The 22421-nt window shown below is 47.7% G+C and overlaps 1 protein-coding gene across 5 annotated transcripts in view; it reads left to right on the top strand.

The window, feature by feature from the left end:
* The window catches only part of LOC120313197 (5-hydroxytryptamine receptor 2A-like), a 65431-nt gene extending 43333 nt beyond the window's left edge, over window positions 1-22098 (top strand). For 4 of the 5 annotated variants that reach the window (XM_039354820.1, XM_039354819.1, XM_039354817.1 and 1 more), the window contains 4 exons: window positions 3344-3549; window positions 12178-12829; window positions 18833-19033; window positions 20372-22098. In XM_039354820.1, coding sequence (XP_039210754.1) covers window positions 12448-12829; window positions 18833-19033; window positions 20372-21189 — 1401 coding nt within the window. In that variant the 5' untranslated portion in view covers window positions 3344-3549; window positions 12178-12447 and the 3' untranslated portion in view covers window positions 21190-22098. Of the gene's footprint in view, window positions 1-3343; window positions 3550-11909; window positions 12068-12177; window positions 12830-18832; window positions 19034-20371 lie in introns of those variants that run through there. The other variant, XM_039354822.1, reaches the window with a different exon arrangement.
* Window positions 22099-22421: the final 323 nt, after the last annotated feature.

The raw sequence follows: 22421 nt of genomic DNA, 5'->3' as shown, positions 1-22421 counted from the left end.
ATTCCAACAGATCTGAAAGGTGAAAATTGGAGAATGAAGTTTGATTATGTGAGTCCAACAGATTATCTGCCATGGTTTCCTCATCCTTTGAGCCAACCCGGTGCCTTTCCCGTTGCATCGTTCTGCTCTGCAGCCCAAGCCAGTTACTTCTTCATTAACCTTCCCTCTTGCTGGAGTGAGAAATCACTGCCAGGCTGAACTTTCTTGGGGGAGATGTGGGAAGGAACAGTCCTGAATGCTAATTAACACCCAGGCAATGTCACTGGCTCTGGAGCCCAGGAGAGGCTGCCTTCAGACAGTCTGTTTGTATTGGCAGAGGAGTAACATGAGAACCTTGGGGGGGGGGAGGGAAGGAGGAGTGGAATCTGATTGAAGATTGATTCCAGCCTGGAGCCATTCCAGAACCAGTGGCCTGTCCTAACCCTATGGGAATAAATACGTGCCTCTGTGAGTGATGCTCACTTAGAAGGGATCTGGGTATCGAGGTTAGAGAGAAATATAAATAAGCTTCCTATTTCATTGTTCATCCTTCCTCTCTGAAAGAGGCAACTGAAGGACCCTTTGCATGGAAGGCCATTATGCCTGATTGTGTGATATCACAATATGGTGGGACTGAACTACCAGGAGGTAAAATTCAGGTAGAATCCACCCTGGATGTCTAAATGCAGAACTTTTAAAGAGTTTTGAAAACAATGGTAATCATGTTGGTCCACAGAGAAGCAGGAATTCTTAAACTATCTTTGGAAATGCCTTCATTTGGCCCAATAAAACTGGAGCAAACAGGAGTGCAGCTTTTGTAGTTCTGGGATGAAGCAGGGGTGAGATTGTAGCCTGGATGCCTCTGGGAGAGGCTGGAGAAGATTCCCCAACTATGTTGGAGGAGCTGTCCAGCAGCTCAGGACTTAAGTGGTCAGAGCTGCAGAAGAGCTGTCCAGCAAGAGATTTGCTAAGCCTAACCAGGAGAAGACATCATCCACCCCTGTAGGAGCTTTGACTGTCCTGCTCTGGCCCTTTTGGACTCTCACCAGAACCTGAATGTCAAGTAATGCTCAGGCAAAGCTTTACTCAAGGAAGATGCTCCACAGCCAGATGGGCAAAGAAGTATTGATCAATATATTGACTCTGCTTCCATGGTCTTAAAGATGATTGGTGATGCTCTGGAGGTGGAATAATTGTAATCAAGAATCAGTAAAGGTGTCTTAGTCCAGACTCTCCAATTTGATCAACTGCAGATGTGCGGACATCAGATTTTTCCATCCAATATGGTCCTTTTAGAGAATTCTAGGAAAGTTAGCAGTAGAGCCTTCCTTTTCCTAAGGAAATCCCACTGGGTTGAATATAGCCCAACTGAATAATGGTAGAATCTGGTGGAGTCTCCATCTGCAGCCTGCCTTATCTCCTAATCCTCAGGTGGTTAAAGAGAGATTTTGTGAGCGAGCTCTCTGGGTTGATTCCCTTATCCATTCCTGGCCCAGTCCTTGTTTTCAGGCAAAAGTCATCCTTCCTTAAAGATGAATATCAACTGCTTATTAGATGTTCTTTAGACAAGTGATAGTTACTCCCTTCAATGCCAGGGGCCAAATACCAAAAAGGCTTTTATCGGGCACAAAATAAGATGATATGACGTGCACCAATGCTCATTTTGTGAACCTCCACTGTGCTATTTCCCCTCTAGTTAAATCCTTTCTGAGATCCTAGATATTCCTGGAGTTCAGCCAGGAGTTACATTAGCTTATTAAGTGTTGAATTAAAGAGGTGCAATCTGCCTTAATAGAAGTTGTGCTCATTAAAGAATGTATATTGTTCTGATTTCCACTCCAGTTTGGGACACTTAATTGGTCTGCCTTATTCTCCAACCAGGCATGGGGTAGATTCTAATTATCCACATCTTGCCTGGCTGTTGTTGAGGAGAACTGGAATCCAACCAGCTTGTGGCCTGATTGGAAAACATCTCTGAAACGCTCAGAGAAGCGTGGGGGTCCCTGGGAAGTGGGGAGTGGGCCATTTCATCTGTTTGGATCCCTCCCCTACCAAGCCCTGCATCGCTTCCTAACCTTGCTAGAGCATAATTGGACAGCTCAAAGAGAGAGGGATGGAGCATCACTGCAAGGTTTTTGTGGAGAGAGAGTGATAACCCAGAGAAGATAAAGATGGGCACCAGATGGGTTAATTTTGCAAAGCCGGGCCAATCCCATCTATTTCCCCGCCAATGTTCCTTTGTGCCCCAGTCCTTTGGCAGCCTGTCCCGAGGGCTCTGCACATGGGGTCTATCGAGACCTGAAAATCAAGCCAAAGGCTTGACCTCTGCCAGCAGCAGTAGATTAAAACCAGCGTAAGCAATCAATAGCCTCTCATTTGTGATTCTGTGGCTATTTTTCTATTCATTGGATCACACACACACAATTTCAATTTCAATTTCATTTGAACACCTTTTGTATGTATTACGTTTATAAGACACCCATCTCACTCTGCAAAGGGATTCTTAGTTAAGATCATGGAACAGATGTTGTTGATGCTCATTTAAATATTTGTGGAATTTGCTTCTCAAAATGGATGAGAGCTGGAGATGGTGGAGACGCTGACCTCCCTGGGCTGATCCCTTGAGAAAGCCAACAGGAATGAATACAAGGGACTTGCTTTTGAGGAGTGAAGTTGGGTGCTATGCACCCCCCTTTTCCACTAAGGAAACCTTTCTCGAGGGACATTTGGAAATGGAATTTTGCCTTCTGGCTCACAATCACAGCCAGGAGCCCCTCTGGTCAAATCTGAGATGTTTGAAGTCTTTGTAAAGTCTGCTGTGAGTTACTTTGCTCCTCATACCATAAATTGTGGAATGACATAGAATGATTACCATCTACATTTTGCTGTATGTCTCCGGATTCCCAAAGAATTGTACAATCCCCCTTTAAAATATGTATTTTTAAATATGATGCATTATAAATGGTTTTCGAAGCATGATATTTCAACTTGTCTTTTGATGAATGTAGGATTCTGGAAGGGATTTATGGCTGAACAGGGGCCAAATTCCCAGGGTTAAATACATAGCAAATGGACTACTTTGATTTAACTTTGTCATCATGCAGACTATTTATTGCAATTCAGCTTGTTCCTTGCTTCCTTTTCCATAAAAAGCATCCACAGTCAAAATAGTTTAAAAGCTAAAACAATCAGTAATTATCAAAGAAAGAATAAAAGTGTATTGAAAAAAGAGATTCAAGTGAACAATCAATTTTTTTTAAAAAACCCTCAGAGATAAAAATCAAAACTTGATTTTGATTACTACTGATGGAAGAAGATACTGTATCTAGTGGCTGGGCATTCAACCTCTCTTCTCTCCTCATAGCAACATCTGGAGATGTTCACCGTGCTGAATCCCAACGGAGAGGAAGAGCTGAGTTGCAGCTAGCCAGATGGTGAAGCAGGAACTTCTTGGACCTCCTTTGGGCATCTTGACCACCTTAGAAGGGCCCAGAGACTTCACAGGCAGCCTCTCCACTAACTATCTTGGACTCATGCTGGCTTGAAAGGCAACAGGTGAACGTTGCCTAGGTAAGGCACAACATATGTTGCTTTGTTCTTTGTCTCAGAGGGCTCTTCAACAGGGTGGAAAGTGAGACTGCGTGAAAATTAAGAGACCTCAATCTCACCTAATCCCCAGAATCTAGGAACATGGGAAATGTAGTCTTCCAGAAGTTCCAGTTTCTTGGTGGAGATTTGATCTTCTAAAAATGACATGTGTGGCAGAACATCATACTGGAGCATGTGTCCAATAATTTCCCAGGCTCAAGGAGACATAATTTCCTGGGCACCTGGAATCTCAGAGACTCTGGGAAATTATACCTGCATTTTGATCTCTGTCAAAATCAGAAAGCTGGCTTTCCTTTCAAGCCAGAAAATGTCTGGCAAGAGAGGAAACTCAGTTTATAATCTAGGTGGGCCTCCCAGGGCCTCCTGCTGAAGGAGACGAATGGCTTCTGCACCTGGAAACTCTGTCCTGACTGTCTTGGGTTGGGCTGCCAAGACGTTTATCCGCACCCCTCTCTGATAGCAATTGCACTGGACTTTTAATTACCCTCCCTGTCTTCGTCTATGATTTATAGTTGGCTTGGCTTGCCTTGCCTCACCTGTTTAAAGTTTAAATAAGAATATTTGTTATTGTTTTTGCTAAAAATATCCCACCTTCTCCTGTGGACTTTTGCTGTCCTGACTTCTCTGCAATGCTTCATGAGGCCATGAGACCCAAAACAAATATATTTGCAGTCAGATTAGGAGCCGAGAGAGATGTTTGTGCAATGGGAAACTGGGAGCAAACATAAAAATTCCATCTTAGACTCAATTGTCTTTTGTGGCCTTTCCAAAATCTAAACATAATTTAATCTAATTGCTGCTACTAAAGGAGAGGTGTGTGAGTTTCAGTACAGTGCACTGATCACCACTTTCTCTGGCAGTAGATTGCTACCAATAAACAAATTGATTAATTTAATGAGATGCATGCAAATGTCCAAGAGCACTTGGAGCGGAGTTCAGCAGTAAAGCAATATCTTTCTGTGATTAGAATCCTGGAGATGTCTTTCCATTCCCTCCAAGCAAAAAGTTGTTAAAGGGAGGGCCTTTTGTCCTGTAAACTCTGCGACCTGCGGCTCAGTTCATCGGAAAAATGCTTTAAGTCTTTCCCTGAAAGGTCCCAAGCTCAGTTATGCTGGGTTCATCTGGGCTAGCCCATAAGATGCTTTGTTGCTTAATTCATAATTTTTTGGAGTCTTTCCCCATAGCCTACTCTATGAACCATGGGTCACAGAACCACAAAATCAAAGGAAGGCAAAAGCTTTGCATATTGTGTAAAGCCAGCCTCTGAGGACACACAAAGGACGGAGGGTCTACATTATGGATGGGACCACCTCCTCTGGTCTAGTTGAGCCTCCCATTAACCCCAAATCGGATCTCTATCCTGCTGTGCTGCTTGTGGAATAAACTGCTGATGGAAGTTGGGTAGGATTCCCTGCCTTGCTTCATTTAGGGCTAGGGTTAAAGGCTTGTTTATTTTCCCAGGCCTCTAAAAAGCGTTAGTTTTATTGTTCATGTTTGTTTTCATTTTTGGTCCTTTTTATTGAAGATTTCATAACATTTTTATAAGCCGCCCAAACTTATAAAGGGACAGGAAATAAATTTCCTAAATAAAAGAACTCCATAAATCTCCCTGGAGGTAATAAATGTTTTGCTTATGGCTAGCCAAAGTAGCTGTTTCTGCAGCAGATAGTTGCCTTCAGAAAGATCTGATGACTCCGGAGACACACTTATTCCGCGAGGGCATCCTGGGGGTCCCCAGTTGCAGGGCAGGGGTCTGATATTCATGCTCCCCCAGCATGTCCGTGGTTGGTTGCAAGGGATATCGGCTGGGGGTACCAGTCCCCCCATCCACCCAACGCCTTCTGGAACTTCACCAGCTTTCCCAGGAAGTCTAGATGGATACATCAGTGTTCCTCCACCTCGTCAACATTAAGCTGTGTGGATTTTAACTCCCAGAATTCTCTAGATAGCTGGAATCCTGGGAGTTGAAGTCCACACAGCTTAAAGTTGATGAGGTTGAGAAATACTGCAATAGATTGTGAGATTTCAAAATATCTGGGCTGTTTTTGAGGCTCTTTTCTCTTCTGGATTTCTTGCATCCAAATGGCATCTGACAGATTGCTAAGGTGCCTCTCCAGATGCAATGGCTGTTGCATGTCTCTACCTGTTGAATGCTCGCGGCTTTGCAGAAACTTCAGGATACACATCTCTGCACTGGACGAGAGCCAAAGTCTTCCTTTGCTCCCTGCCTCTCCCTTACCCAGCACAAATTATCTCCAATGCTTGTTTTTCTGCCAATTTGTGTTGTTCGGCATCTGTCAAAAAACAAACAAATCTCCACAGCCCATGGTTGACATTGTCAAGAGGAGGTTCCATCACTGGACCTTAATTTCCCCAAAGCCTTTTTTCTCCCAGATAATAGAATTTGTCATTTAAAAAACAAATAAAACAATGCTTTGTTTAATTCATTTCTGAATTAAAAGGAAATGACTCCGTCAATGCATCTCCCTGCCAATTTGTGTTTCCCCTGCTAATAATACGTTGTTCCTTGAATAGATTAAAATTGGGGGGAATTAGTCACCAACTGAACTCACGTAATGGTTTAATGAAGAGGGAGATTTGGTAATTGGGCGAATTGTTCCTGGCCAACCTGATTGGCCGACTTCCGTGGTCGGCTGGCTGGCCAGCCTGGCAGGGTTATGGGGGCTGCAGGCCAGGAGGAATTGGAGAGGGGGAGAAGGAGAAGGTTGAGGATTGGGGGGCCAGTCTATCATGGGGAGTGGCTCCATTGCAGGCTGCCCCCTTCTCTGCCGAGGAAGACCCTCTCAACACCAGAGTGGGGGGGGGGCTGGTGGTGTGCCAGGGCTGCCTGGGGCTGGCCACTCATCTGGGCTAAGACGGGTTGAGAGGTTTGGGCCCACCTCCAGGGAGGCCCCGATAGGAACTGGACACCAACCCTTCTGGACTGGGACAGGAAGGCTGTCAGCACAGCAGGCAGAAGCTGCTTCCCTGCCCGAGGCTAAGCGAAGGGGCCTCTCCTTACAAGCTTCTTTCTATGATAATCTGACAAGAAGCAATGGATGGGAACTATCAAAGGGAGATCCAGCCTAAAACTGAAGAAGCTTCTTGGATGAGAAGCGAAACGTCTTCAAGGAAAAACAAAGTCCAGCCGCCTCTTGAAAAAGCACCTTTGGGACAAGCATGACCTGGAGGGCTGAGAATCTGTATAGAAATAAACCTAGAGATAAGGAGAAATTTCCTGATAATGAGAGCAATTAATTGTGGAAGGCCTCCAGAAGTTGTGGGTGCTCCATTGCTGGATATTTTTAAGAAGAGATCAGACAAACTTTCGTCCGAAATGTTGTAGGGTATCTTGCTTAAGCAGATGGTTGAACTAGTAGACTAGAAGATCTCTGAGGTCCCTTTCAACCCTGTTAAAATCAGGTTCAGCCCACCCCCCACCCCCAGGCTGTGGGGCATGTGCTGCTTGAAGTATCCCCCTCCCTCTGCCTGGGGTTGAGGCTCTTCCGTGACAGTCAGGGGGTCTCGAGAGACATTACTGGACGGGCAGCTAGGATGGTGGGGTGGCTTGAGAGACCAGGCCCTCTGAATGTGGGGGAGGAGGTGGATCTGGATATGGCTCAGAATTACATCTTGCCTTGGGGTGGTTCCCCTTAAGCCCCTGGGGAAGCCTCCCTTCAAACTGCTCTTGGTTATTTGACCCCTTTTACGATTTCCCTCTGTGGAAAGGCGGATGGAGCCCAGCTGGAAACCCACCTTGACCGGGCAAAATAGCCTTGCATTTTCTGGCTCCCAGAGACAATTGGGGAAGAAGCTGGAGGGGGTGGTAAAAGCAGGCATCCCCCCAAACTCCCTCAAAACCTCCAGATATAGTAAGAGAGTCGGGTCTCTTCTATCTAACCATGGTTCTGGTAGCAGCTCTTTCTCCTGCTCCCCGAGCCCCCCCCCCGCCCATCCCATCAGGACCTTTCCTATGGAAGGGGGGGGGTCCCTGGCAGGAAGCAACTGAGGGGGATGTGATTAACCAGAGATCTGACCAAAGTGTCACGGGGAGCGTGTCCATGGAAACTTGCCGCCATTTGCTTTGATGAACAATCATTTGAGGACAAGGAGGCCAATGGAGCTGCAAGACTTTGGGGAGATGAGGCGGAGACGTTGTGGGGCTGGCAGGAGGGGGGCTTCTCTTTCTGAGGTCAACAAAGGCAATTCTGGGGAAAAGGAGGAGGACGGGGTCTGGTCCTTGGCGGTGATGGCTGGTGGCACTTTTTGTGGCAAAGTCTTACAGGGAAAGCTTCTGTGTTTGGTGACATCCTATGTTTCTGGACAACAGTTTCTGAGGAGGAGGAGCTGTTTTCCTCCTCATCCATCGTGTGCCCAGCTGGCTTAGAACAGGACGCAGGATGATGGATCGGGTAGCTTTGGCCCGATCCAGCAAGGATCTTCCTGCATGCTTCTAAATCCAAGAGGTTGAAGGGCTCTAAAGAGCATTTCTGGGGCTCATCCAACTTGTGAACAAAAAGGGGGAACCATTTCCCTCATGAGTTATGGAGGACACGTCAGCCTGCCTGTCTGGCAATTCTCAAAATGAGAAAGTGCTTCATCTGGAAACGGCTGTTTAATTTCCTCTGTTCTTTGACAAAATAAATGTTGGTGTTAACAAAACAGGCCTTGTTGTTTCTAGGCCCTTTGCCAATGCTGCTGCCTTTGGAACTCCCTGCCACTCCTGAACAGACCTTGGCCGCGAGGTCAATGGCCAGCCACTGGCCCTGGTCTCCTTCAGAAGTGCTCCTGGTTGGAGCCCGCTGTGGGGTGGCCCCGGATGCTCCTTTCCAGGCCAGGCAATGGGACGGGCTCTCCAGGCGGGCATTGGTCTGGGCCATTCTGAGGAGGGGGCGGCTGAGGAGCCCCGGCTGACTCTGGGGAGAGATGGCTGTAATTCAGCTGTCAGATTCTTCAGGAAAGCGGGGTGGGTGGACAGCAGGAGGAGAAGGAGACGCGACAGGCGGGTGAGGAAAGCAGCTTCACTGAGGATTCCCACGGGCCTGGAAGCACCCGGGGAGGAGGGTCTTCACAACCCCCCTTTGTCTGCTGCAGAATCAGGACTGTGCTTCTGACTTTAAGGAGCGGCAGCTAAAGCCAAGTGAGTCCAGCTGCATGCAGCAGCAGTTGGAGGAGATGAAGCCCCACTGGAGCAGCCGAAGGGAAGGAAGAAAACAACTCCAGCTCTTGAGTCATCATCGCAACTTGTGGAGCGCTGATTCATGCCACAACTGGGAGCACCACGTTCCAAGTTTGGCTCTGCCGTCTTCACTGTCGTCAGAGGCAGCCAACAATAGCTCAGGCGGGGGGGGGGGAACCTGCAGCCACCAGAAAGTGAGGGAGTTGAGCTCTCTCGGGCGGGAGGTGGGGACAGTTAGAGAGGAGTGGACCCCTCTTGGGGGGCTGAGAATGGCTGAGTGGGGCAGATCTGGCTAGGGCAGCCAAAGGGGGCTGAAGCTGGCATTGTGGGGGGCTCAGGGATGGGGGCTGCAGCTGAGCCCCATGGGCGTGTGAAGTGCCTGCCTTCTGATTCTTATTCCTGATCTGTTTTGGAGACCAAGCCAAAAGTAGCTCAATCACTCAGAATAGAATTGGAAGGGACCTTGGAGGTCTTCTAGTCCAACCCCTGCTCAAATAAGGGACCCTATACCATTCTGGACAAATGTCTGTCCAATCTCTTTTTAACAGCCTCCAGGGATGGAGCACCCACGGCTTCTGAAGGCAAGGAGTTCCACTGGTGAATTGTTCTCACTGTCAGGAAATTTCTCTTTAGTTCTAGGTTCACCAGAATGTTCTCTCAACTGTTCCTTCTGCAGGTCAAAGTTAATCATTTTTTTAACGACAGAGACATTCTCTGATAATAACATATCTTTGAGAGGCCTCTGGGTCATTAGGTGACTGACTGCAAGATCTCAACATTTTCTGGAAGACTTTTTAGATAGGACTTGGGGGGGAACAAAGTTTGATGCACTGGCCTTGTGTCCCCCCCTTTAAAGACATTCCTTCCCCCTAAAATCAATACCTATGTGCACTCCAGCACTGTCAGGAGAGATCCAGGCTGGGTCATCCTGGCATAATAATAACTGGGGTTCTACCAGTTACAAGCCAAAGTGAAAGACAAGCCATTAAGCTGAAAATTAGCTAAGGAAAGGGAGATAAAGGTCCAAAGGGTGGAAGAGAGGTTGAAAACTTCACAACTAATGTTGGGAAGGTGTACATAATTCACACGTTTATTGCAAGAATATTACATGCCTCTTTCCTTTAATGAGCTAAGAGCAGAGCTTTGCCTTTGCAGAGGGGAAGATCAAGTGAGACGATGCCGTTGGGTTCAACCTGTTCCTGAACCAGATTGCAGAACAGGCTGGCTTGAAATGGGTGTATAAGAGATTTGAATTTGCTTGTTCTTCGCTCCAGTGACCAAGGAGACTTCGCCTCTTGAAATTATGGCTGAAAGCATTTGGGGCTGCAGGATCCCACCCAGGCAATTTTCAGATGGTTCTAAGCCTGGCTGGCCCAGCAACTGAAAACAAAAACTCGGTACAAACCATCAAGGGCAGAGCTAAAGAGAGAGAGTTGAGATGAAGAGCTTGGGAAGTCAAAAGTGGCCCCTGGGCTGTGACTTTCCTGGGTGCAGATGGGGCTCTTCCTCCCAAGCATTCCCACAGACGAGCCCTTTGGAGGAGGCCCTGGGCCCAGGCTCACTTTCAAAGGTCAGCTAAATTCATTAAGCCATTTTTAGAAGGCAAAACAAACAATCCAATTATGAGGAAAAGCATTCAGTTAGGAAACTAAAAATAGCAGCAGGAGAAAGTTTGAAAGCCAGCGAAGAGGCTGAATCGCTGAAAAAGCTTTTGAAAAGTCGGGGCATCTTTGTCCCTTGGAAGATTACTCCAAAGACGAGGGGTCACCACCAAAAAGGCTTCCAAGGAAGGTGGGAAAGTCAAAACATTACACTGAAAGTCCTCAATTTGTAACCCATCATTTAGTGCTTTTTTCAAAGTTACAACAATACTGGAAAAGGGGACTTCAGACCGGTCCTTGCACCCAGGCTGCTGCATCCCAATGGTCAGGTGGCACAAATTCAGACACTTGGCAGACGGCATGTAGAATCTGCAGAGCCCTCCTAATTAAGCGGGTGTTTCTTGTGTGAGTGTGTGTGTGTGGGGGGGTGTCCCCATATAAAATGCTCCAGAAGCTCTTTGCCATGCTGTCTTAGGATGCTGAAAACCTCTTCTGTGGCCTCCCACCAATCCTCCTCCAGCTTTAGTGGGGATCACGGTCGTTCTTGTGTTAGCTTTGAAAAAGACATTGCTCTGTCTGAATGCCCCTTCTCCATCGGACTCTCTTGGAGTTGTAAGAATACCTCTGCTAGCTTTGACCAATGTTAGCCTCAGTAAATGGGTTTAACAGACCTTCACCAGCCTCTTTGGCTCCCTCCGGGTTGAATGCATCGGAGAGCCCCCTGGGTTTGGCTGACCTGGCCTGCAAGTAAAAAAACAGTTCCTCTCGGATGTGAGCGAGTGGCAGTTGCAGCTTCTCTAGGGATTGACCCCCTTGGCTCCCTGGAGCCGGCAGCAGGTCTGGGCTAAAGGTTTCCTGCTCTCTTCCTGACATTGATTTATCCTCTGGGCTTTGCTGCCAGGCCTGGCCTCCTGCTGCAAAGAGGCCGGTGTTCCTCCATCATCAGGAGGCAGGGAGATAAGAAGGAAGGGAAGCGAAAAGAGAGTGGAACAGCCTCACTCCCACGGCTTCCCCCAGGCCAGCCTCTTTGGGAGCGCTGGACCACAACTCCCCTTTTGCCAGGTGAGGATGCAGGGCTTGGTGTCCGTGTGTGCTACCTGGGCAAGGCCAACCCAGGAGGTGCCTCCCTGAAGCACTTCTTGAGTAGCTGTTCTTCTCCAGGAGAGGCTCTCGTGTTGGTCTCCATTTTCTCTGCCATTTCTTTAGGGCCTTGTGGAGGAGATGTGATGGGCATGTCTCCTCCAAATCTCCTCCCCTCTTTGCTGCTTTGTTGGCCTTGTGGGATGTCCAACCGTGTCTGGAATTAGACTCACAGCTGGCTTTATTAGCCAAAATGAAATTCTCCCCCTTCTCGAATGGCTGTGCTGTTTCTCCTCCACTCGTTCCAAATATTTCCATGTAGGGCAATGATTCCTTTCTAGCTTTCTTTGGCCTGGTGGAAGTGGCGGGGCTGGGAGTTCCCCTGGGGCAAGAGTCACATTCCATCTGCTGCAGGAAAGACACAGAAAGTTTTGGGGTGCCTTCAAAGGTTGTGGAAGCAAAACTTTTCTGGGCCAGACTGAGCTCTTTGCTGATGAAGAGCCCCTTCTTCGGGATGCTTCATTCTTCCACCGTCGGGCACTGTACATGAGACAAACGGAGGGCTTGGAAGCCCACCAGGGGGTTCTTCTACCAGGCTTGGCACTACCAGAGGAGAGAAGTGAGACTTCTGGGTGTGGGGGAACAGAGCTGGTGGGGAAACCACACGTGTGCTCCTGCCTGGTTTTGCCCCAGCGGCTGTGTGAGTGAAGGTGTTTCTTTCTTTCACAGAATGCTGGCCTTGAGGACACGCTGGATATTGCTGCCAAGATCACATCACTCCTCACCAGCTGACCTCTCCAGGCTCTGGGCCCTGGCCTGCATGGCAGCCTGGAAGAACATTGCTCTGGCTTCAACAAGCTTTCATCCGCTATGGAAGGTCAAGCACTTTTGTTGGGCCAGCGCTGGGCCATCCAGTGGTTGCCTTCTGTCTTCTCCCCTCTGAGAAAGGGATTGGTTTGCAGGTGCTCCTGAGGAGAGGAAGGCACCTGTGTGCCAAGGATGAGTGCCCTCAATGGGGGAGGGATTCTTGGCTTGACCACAGTATCCATCACTCTGGACTTCAGCCTGCACAGCAGCTTGATGGCTTGGCCACTGAGTCACAACTTGACTGGGAATCACAGTTTGCCAACAACTGATCCTCTGAATTCCTCCATGGGGGCAGACATCTCTCGAAAGTCCATCAAGGAGAAGAACTGGCCAGCCCTCCTGATTCTGGTCATCATTGTCTTGACTATCGGTGGGAACATTTTGGTTATCATGGCGGTCTCCTTGGAGAAGAAGCTCCAAAACGCCACCAACTACTTCCTGATGTCCTTGGCTGTGGCGGACATGTTGGTGGGCATTCTGGTGATGCCAGTATCTCTGATCACTATTCTCTATGGTAAGTCCGCCACCGTTGGTGTCAATAAGAGGGCTGTGGTGCCTGGGACAAGTGCCTTTCAATGAATGCATGAGCAGGGTTGCCTTTTTTCTTCACTGCTGTTCCCACTGGTCGACCTGAGCACAGGAGGGCACCCAGTTTGAGATGGGACCTGCTCTCTACCTCTCCCGTTGGGGGACTGTTTTGCATGTGCAGAAAACACTGGCTTGTAGTAGCCACAGGAGGAAGAGCTCCAGAGCCAGGAGTCTTCAGGGGATGGTCTACCGATCTGTGGGTCTTCAAAGGGGCCAGTGACACTAATGCTGAGATGATGGGATCCTTGTGGGCAGCAGAAGGGAAGTGGGGTTTTGTGGCATCTCTTACTTTCATTCAGTATTTCCCAACCTGGGCCACTTAAAGATGTGTGGACCAACTCCCAGAATTCCATGCTGGCTATGGAATTCTGGGAGTTGAAGTCCACGCTTCTTCAAATGGCCCAGGTTGGGAAACACTGAACCCATTGATGTATGTGACTGAGATTTGGGAATTCATTGCAAAAGCTGTACTTCGTGGCTGAGCACCCTGCGCCAAGGGTGTTGGCCAAGAGAAGGGTGAGGAGACGGATGGAACAGTGGTCCAGAGACTTAGAATCCTGTCCCCCCCTATTCTGCTTCCAATCTCTGGAGATGATTCTTTGGGGCAACTTCAAAGCTTAGACAGCTTTCCAGAGGAGAAAAAAGCTGCTTGGATCAATTGGCCTTGCCTTCCCCCGTCCATCAGGTGCCCTTCAATTGGATAGGAACACCACTCTACTCTTCTGCACATAAGGGAAATGCAGTTCTCCAGAGCAGCCACGCCAGCTACAGGTCATGGGGGTGGAAGAATGCCTGGTTTGAGAGCTGCTTTTATAGTTTCCCTCAATTCTTGAAACAATGTTCATTCTTGAAAAAGCAGACGTGTCCTCTTTCCCCACATGGGTCTTCCCTTCATGTCTTCCTCAGCCACCTTCTTTCTGTAGAAGTCAGGATTCCCTGATCTGTGCCCTGTTGCAGTGCCTCTGAAGGGGCCACCAGGTCCATCTGCTGGGAGAGACTTGAGCAAAGGGTTGAAGGGCTAAGCCTTCACTATTCAACTTCCTCTTGTGTTATGCCTGACATCTTATGTGTTTTCCACCACAGCAAGATCTTGAAGGACTAATTAAAAATCTGTGCTAATAAATAGAAGCCAAGGTGGAGAGGCATAATAAAAACTGTTGAGTTTGAACTCCTGGAAAGCAGGATCGGAGTGTGAAATCTCCGAAATAAGAAAACCGACCCAGCCCTTAAGGAAGGAACATGGTGTGTTTTCTTGGCAAACCATTCTTCAGTCTTTTTCATGTATTAGGGCAGAATGTTCTTCAGTCTTTCTAGAAGAACATACAGGAATATGGATAATAGCAACAGGATGTTGAACTATCTCTAGTCAGATGGGTTAGAAAGTTGGCAGTCCTCACCTAGCCTTGGAGGTTAAGCAAGGTTTAACACTAACCCTAATTTGGATGAGAGTCCATCAGAAATTTCTGAAGGTCTGAAGCTTTTATCCTGGAAGTTGAAAAAACTTCCTGGAGGAAGGACCAACTGCTTCCATAATGTTGCCAAGAGAAGATCATGGATGTTGTCTGCGGAGTTTCCAGGAGCTGAAATTGACTCCAGGAATCTTCTTGGATTGAATGCTGTACCTTCTGAGTGAATCGTAAGAGAAGAACAGGGAGAACTGGAGGGCAGAGTAAAATGGGTATCAGTTTAGAATCCAGGCGTTGCCACAAGAGACCCAAGTCCAGCTCCCTCTTGAATTTCATTGACACTTATCTGGTGCCAATTTAGTGCTGATGGTTGATTGACCAGATTCTTGTGTATAGGCTTCAGTAATCATTCATAAATGGTTCTGATTCTTTGCGCCTGATAGGAATGTAGGAATCCAATTTTTAATTTGATTGGAAATCTGCTTTCCTGCCTTTCTTCCACACCCAACTGAGTTTGTACAATGCAGAAGACCAGAATGTGCTTGGCTAAATGTTGGGGGTCAAGAGGTAAATCCAACCTGGTTGGTTAGACTACACTTCAGTGGGTTGTGCTAACTGGTTAATTGGTTTAATTATTAGCTGATTTTTATCTTACCTTTCTGGCAGGAGTTCAAGGCAGTATCTACAGTTCCCCGCTCCACAATAACAGCCTTGGGGCTGGAGAAAGAGGGTCTTCCATAGCTGAAGGTGGAGTAGAAGACAGTCCCAACCCCCTTAACCCCCTCATATTTCTCCACCTTTCATCTTTAGCTGTTTCGCCTGACTTCATGCTGCTCTTTTCATTGCTTTCTTGTGTTTATTGATCATTGTTTTGTTTTTAAATGTTGAAACGCCAAGTTTCCCACAAGCGAAAGAGCAGCTTGGAGTCACTCCAGAAATACCCAATTACCTCCTCGGCTCTGCAAGCCAGAATTTCTGCCGCAAACGTTTTCAGTTTTCAAGACAAACTTTGCGCACATCACCTGGGGCCTTTTTATGCTGAAGGCAAGGGCAACTGGGGGCTGACTCCACAAAAAGGAATTGTTTTGTGCTCTAATTTGGGGCTTGGCTGTTCTTCTTTTTCAGCCTCGCTTCTTGCAACTCTGAACTTCCTCAGAGCTTTAAAGTGCCAGGTATCTCCAGATATTTTGCAGATAAACTAATTCACACCCAAAGCCCCTCCCTGTTCTCTAGGTAGATTTAGCATTTCCCAACCTTGGCAACTTTAAGCTGGGTAGACTTCAACTCCCAGAATCCCCCAGCCAGCATAGGGAGAATTCTGGGAGTTGAAGTCCACACAGCTTAAAGTAGCTGAGGTGGAGAAAAGCTGCTCAAGAAATGGTCAGCGATATCTGTTCTCTCTGGCTTGGGGCTAAGAAGCCACCTCAGCTCCTGCTGCCAATGGAGGCAAGCAGAACTTCGGAAGACCAGCAAGGAAGCAGCTTGGCTGAAGTGAAGGAATACGTCCAGGTCAGGCAGCTCTTTAAGGCAGATGGCCGTGCTTCTTCCCCAAGGGGGGACATTAGCCTGCTCTCTCCTCTCCTCTCAGAGGGGGGAAATGCCACCTTAACTGAGAGCACTGGGGAAGGCAAAGTCACACCTCAAGGTTTCTCACACCAAATGTAGAGCGAGACCAGCTCTGCCTCCCTGACAAGGGAGTCCTATCTGTGAAATCAGTTGTTTCATAGCCGCACTTACATTAGCTTCTAACAAGAACTTTTTTTTTCACATAGTTTACTCATATTTGCATTCTCAGATTTAAGTGTTTGGAAGACCTCATGGGTCTGGTTTAAGAAGCAAAGACGACCTCTGTGCCTCTGAAGGAAACATCTCCATTGCCCAAGCTCTGCCATTTTTAAGATGTATGGGCTGCAATGTTGGCTGGGGAATTTGGTGGGTTGAAGTCCATGCATCTTAAAATTGCAGAAGTTGAGAAGCACCCACTTAATGCAATACCCAGGGAAAAAATCTCCCTGTGCAAACACAGCAATGACCCCAGCTCCTGGCTTATAACTCACTCAGCAGACATTCCCACAGCATGTATGTTTTGTCTGTTCTTTAAAAAATCTCAAGCACTGCAAAGTAGTAAATACAAGAAATTAAACAGGGCTGGTTTATTTCTAGCGGGCCCACATATCTGTCACTTTGCCCTGGGGGATAAAAGGTGGAACACCTCCACTACAGAACATCTGCTCGTTCTCCCAGGTCTGCTCAACTGGTTCCCTTGAAACCCCGGGGAGCAGCTGCCACACTGAGCTTGGTGGATCTTTATCATAGGGTATTCTCTTGGCTCAGTCCCAGGTCTGCAGAGGAATGGGATCTGGGATCTCAACTGGGCTGGAAAAAGTCTGCAGCCTTGGAGAGCCACCAACCAACAAAGAAGACAATTCAGGGCTGAAGGGAGAAAGAAATGGCTGGTCAGTTTCTGAAGGGGACACCGTCATCCATGAGCGAGGCTACCTTTTAGTAAGAAGGGAGAGATCTGAGCATCTTTCCCAATTTGTGACAGAGTCCATGTTTGAACTAAGAAGCTGTAGCCATCCAGGATCTGTTGGAATCCTCTGTCTGCCACCGACCAGCTCTGGCAGTTTGAATCCCTTCTCTGATGCTCCCACATGAGGCCTGGAACCTTCAGTTGGCTTACTTCTTCTCAAGAGCTTCCACATGGAATTGCCTCCTTTGCCAGTAAGGTCACACCCTCGTCATCTTGGTCTTGCCCTGTGCCAAAACCACATATGGCCCAGAGCAAATCAGAGGGAAAGAAAATTAACGATGAAGGCCACCACAAATATCCCAGGAATAATTAGGAGATCTCCAAAAAGGAAGCAAGGGAGTCTGGCACACCCGTGCAACCTGAAGTGCAGGCCCGCCTGGCCGTAACGCTCCAGGAGTGTCGAGAAATGCAGATTGTAGCTGAAGTTCATCCGTCTGTCAACTGCCAGGCTGCGGTGTGCGCTCTCCGCCACTGGGGAGGACCCATCAGTCCATCTGCAGGATCTCGTCTGAGACGGAGGCAGCTGGCTTTTCAACCTTGTCAGGAAAGTGAATGCCATTAACAAGTTCAGCTGGAAAATTAATCCATTATTTCCTCTGAAAAGTCCAGGAGGGCACTTTGGATGCTGGAAGGCAGAGCAGTCTTCGGAAAAAGGAGGGGAGGAATTTTCAATAGACTTAAACAATTTCCTATTTCTGGTGCTTTGATTGACGGCTACCATTGCTGTTTTTATCGCAGCTTCTCCCCTCTTGCCTCTGGCGCTTTAGAGAGCTCTGTAGGGCTCAGATGTTTCCTTTGGCATCGCAAAGCTGATCATGGTTTAGAGATTGATGGTATTCGGGACACGGCTCATCGTTCTACATTTATTTCCTTAAACCATTTATATCTTTTTTGTTGAAACACACAGACTCCAGGCTGCTTTTGAAAATGCCTAAAACTGGGAGTGTGCAATCCAGCTTGTCTCTGGATGCACAAAGGATTTGAAACAGCCTTTGAGCATATTTTTTTTCCAAGGGGACCTGGAGGATGAAAATGCCCTGGCTGGACACTTACAGAACAGCAGCAGCCCCTTTGAAAGGTATTTGGGGCCGTGTACAGGTACAGCCCCTCACTGCAATTCAACAAGGCAGCTGTGCTGTGGAAAGACAGGTTCTCTGCAGGGATGAAAATAGGAGCGTTTTTTTAAGGGCTTCACTTGTTAAAATTGTCCTTTTTCAGACTCATCCTCCTACCTTATTACAACCAGGGAATGTAAAACACAGATAAAAATAGCAAAACAGAACTCTGGATGACATCAAGATGGTCAACAAATAAACTGAAACATAACTATGGGAGGCTTTGCATTAATATTTTATTACATTTAAGAAATGCCCCCAACCCCAGTGCACAATTTTGCTTGTCACATAATCTGGTTAAATCTTGGGACAAATTCCAAAAGATTGCCTAGAGATTTGGACTCCTCATTTTGGAACAGAAGAAGCTGCATGGTGTCTTCTGCCTAAGTTCGCTTGGCACCCCAAGTATGGAGCAGGGTCCTCAGCCAGGGCCTTCCAAGCTTCACCAGCAAGCTCTGTTTACTCAGCAGGAAGCAGTCACCAAATCACCCATGGTGGGAATCTGCAACCGTCAGGATGTGATATTTATACCTTTGTAATCCACAGATCTTAAAGTCGCCATGGTTGGATTCCCCCTGATCTAGAAGATGGTTTTCTCTTGGGTGGGTTTTCTTCCCCCTGGACTGTCGAGGCAGTGACTCCCCATGAGGGTTCATTTCCCTGTTCCTGGATCCTGTCATGGATGTGGTACCTCCTGCATGCCAGGCGCTTTGCCCCAGCATCGCTCAAGAGCAGTTCCAGCGTGGTACCCAGCTTGTGGTTGAGTGAGCCTCCTTCTCCTTCTCCTCCTCTTCCTCCCTCCTCCCCCTCCCCCTCTGTTCTGGGCTGGAGCCCTCTTCCACTCACGTCTCCTTCCTTGCCTCTCTCTCTTCCAGATTATGCTTGGCCCTTGCCTAAACAACTGTGTCCCATCTGGATTTCCCTAGATGTGCTCTTCTCTACGGCCTCCATCATGCACCTTTGTGCCATCTCCCTCGACCGCTATGTCGCCATCCGCAACCCTATTGAGCACAGCCGGTTCAATTCCCGCACCAAGGCCATCATGAAGATCGCAGCCGTCTGGACCATTTCGATGGGTAAGTGGTCCCTCTCGTTGGTCTTGTCCTCAGGGATGCTCTGTTGAAAAGGATAATCACAATCATAATAAAACAATACGTTTGAGACCTTTGTGTTGTCTGGGCTGAAGGGCAGCAGATAATCAATTGCTGTGGAAAACCAAAGGTATTTTCATTCAAATGCCTGGAAGAGTTTATTCAAGAGGAATCTTGGTTGCCTCTCCGTGTTACCTGTTTAATATTGTATATTTAAAATGATTCATTTCAGTTAACCAATCAATCTTCTACTAGATTTAATCTAGATTTTATTAGACTGTCTTTTTTTTTTTTTTACAGACTGGAGCCAGTCAGTCACTCAGTCACTCATTCAACCAATAACAGATCAATCAATGCTTCATGGGCAGCTGCCTAGAACAGTATTTCTTAATCTTGTCAATGTTAAGAAGAGTGGACTTCGTTTGGAGAATTCTGGGAGTTGAAGCCCACACCTCTTAACATTGCCAAGGTTGAGAAACGCTGCTCTGGGGTAACATGTGGCAGCTTCTCGCCCCACACCTTTGCCTGCTTAGAAGCAGGACTCCTTTGCTATGGGTGTCCACATGCCCTGGGACCACAAGGGTGACCAGCCCCCTCTGCGGACCTGTCTTGTCAAGAGAGAATCTTGAAATGAAACGCAAATGCTTCTACATGATGGGTATGGGGGGGGGGCAAGTGAGGAAGGGAGACGTGGGGTGGGCTCCTGAGCCGCGTAGAAAGTTAGGCAGAAGCCTTTGGCTTCAGCAATGTTTCTGTCCAAGATGGCCGCCTGCCTTCCCATCAGGACTGTGTGCACCACCTAGTGGAGCCAAGGAAGATCACATCTTATTTCTCCTAACGATGTCACATTTCTGGCGCCCTTTGTAGGAAAAGGTGCCCATAGCTATTTTTTAGGTTTGGTGGACTTTCCTGTAAACCAACTTCACCTCTACAGTCAAAGTCACAATAGTATAAGAAAGGGAAGGAAGTTCAGCACAATCAAATGTGCAGGACTCTGTTAATCAGAGCCAATCTCCAAAAAAAAAAAAAAAGATTCAACTTTTTCTGAAGAACTGAGGGATCTTGGAGGGTTAATACCAAGGACCGTGGGAAAATGCAGATTTCATTAAGCATCTCTAAATTGACCCCAAAGTCACTCTTTCCCCAGCTCCCCCGGACACCTTCACTTCCTTTGACAGAGGAAGCTCTGGTGGGACACGTCACTCCGACAATGCCCAAATCAAAGGTATTCAAGGCCCAGTTGCCAGTTCAATTGAAGTAGCAGCCCTTTTCTCTGTGTCTGCTTTTCTTGATGGTTTCTTCTTGGCCTGTCTTCTCCTCCAGGTATTTCACTGCCCATCCCAGTCATCGGCTTGCAAGATGATTCTCGGCTCTTTGTGAATGGAAGCTGTGTCCTGAACGACGAAAACTTTGTCCTCATCGGCTCCTTTGTGGCTTTCTTTATCCCCCTGATGATCATGGTGGTTGCCTACTGCCTGACCATCCAGGTCCTGCAGAAGCAGGCGTCTCTCTTCCTCTACGGGGAGCCCCTCAAGCCGAGGAGGAGCAGCATGAGCTGCCTGAAGAAGGACCCCAACGTGGAGAACCTGTCCATGCTGCAGAACCACGAGGCAGCTTCCCACTTAAACTCTCCAGTCAACAAAGAAGTTCTTTTCCGGAAAGGCACCATGCAGTCCATCAACAACGAACGCAGGGCCTCCAAGGTCTTGGGGATTGTCTTCTTTTTGTTCCTGATCATGTGGTGCCCATTTTTTATCACCAACATCATGTCCGTTCTCTGCAAGGACGCCTGCGACAAGGCTGTCCTCCGTGAGCTTCTGGATGTGTTTGTTTGGGTGGGCTACATCTGCTCAGGGGTCAACCCCCTTGTCTACACACTCTTCAACAAGATCTACCGCAGGGCTTTCTCTAACTATATCCGGTGCCGCTACGAGAGTGGCAAAAGGGCCTCCCAGCTGCACAACCAGTACCCCAACGTCTCCTCCACAGCCTTCTATGGGAAGGATCTCAACTTGAACAGTTACCGCCACGAACTCAACAGCACGGAGCTGGAGGAGGAGGAGGAGGCTTTGGCTATGCATGTAGGGACCCCAGAGATCTCAGTAAACAGCTGCAGCGGGGAAAAAACAAGCAGTGTGTAAACTTACACACTTCTGCTCCTGTCTGAATTTCATAGCTACGAACAATGTTCCTGTTAGTCAAAGAACATTGTAAATAAGGTATTACGAACAAAACTTTTTTTTCCATTTCAGCTTTCATACTTGTAGCTCCTTGTTTTGCACCATACTTAAAATCAGAACGTCTTGGTTGTGGGGAACGGAGCAGGTGGGTCCCCCATGGGAGCAGCTGCTTGTTTTGCTTATGGAAATGTTATTTTAATTCTGGTGCATGAACAAAACACCCTTAATCTCAGGTGGGTTTTCTTTTTTATCTTTCTTTTTGTTGGGTCTCAGTGGTCAGTTATAAGTTACATATCAAATAAAGGGATTTGGGCTTGGAGACGTCAACGTTTCTTATTGAGATACCCAAAGAAAACTCTGGATGAACCTCTTCCATCTTCTTGGCTATGTAAGTCTTGATCTTGGTCATGGAGGGTAGTGAAAGTGCCCCCCCCCGTTTGCCACAGCTGGACTGGTGATAGTTGGAAGGTGTTAGAGGCCAATATTGTATCACTGCTGGAGAAACTGCTGTGCTATTTGTGGGCTGGCCCTCTGAGCATTCTCAGCGGGGGAAATCTCTGCTGCCAGGAATCAGCTGGAGCGTGAAGCCCTCCTTCCCCAAGGATGCTGGAGAAGGGGGCCTTCAAAGCCCTCCACCGGCTTTCTGACAGCAGAGGGGGGATGAAAAATTATAGAAGTCTTCTTCCGAGCTCTACATGGCTCTTCTCCTCCCCTTTGGTTTCCTGGACTGGGGAGGCCTCCCTCCATCATGGCATGACATGATAGCAGTATTCCAGTATTTTGAGGGGCTGCCAAAAAGAAGAGGGACTCAACTTATTTTCCAAAACACCAGAAGGCAAGACGATGGATGGATGGAAACTAATTAAGGAGAGAAGCAACCTGGAATTAAGGAGTAACTTCCTAAGGGTGAGGACAATTAACCAGGGGAGCAGCTTGTCTTTAGACGTTGTGGGTGCTCCATCATTGGAGGCTTTAAGAAGAGATTGGACAGCCACTTGTCTGGAATGATATAGGGTCGCCTGCTTGAGCAGGGTGTTGGACTAGAAGACCTCCAAGGTCCCTTCCAGCTCTATTCTGATTGATTGATTTCTGCAGCTCCAAATATTCAGCCCTTGATGAAATTAGGCAGAGACAAAGAAATGGGCACCTTTTGTTTTCTTGCCCAGGAAAGGGATGGGCTAAGCATGTTCAGC

The sequence above is a fragment of the Crotalus tigris genome, unplaced genomic scaffold, assembly GCF_016545835.1.
Source record: "Crotalus tigris isolate CLP2741 ecotype Arizona unplaced genomic scaffold, ASM1654583v1 scf7180000018585.330925593:3314079, whole genome shotgun sequence".
In the NCBI taxonomy this organism is placed as follows: Eukaryota; Metazoa; Chordata; class Lepidosauria; order Squamata; family Viperidae; genus Crotalus; species Crotalus tigris.
This window is presented reverse-complemented; position numbering and strand designations above follow the sequence as displayed.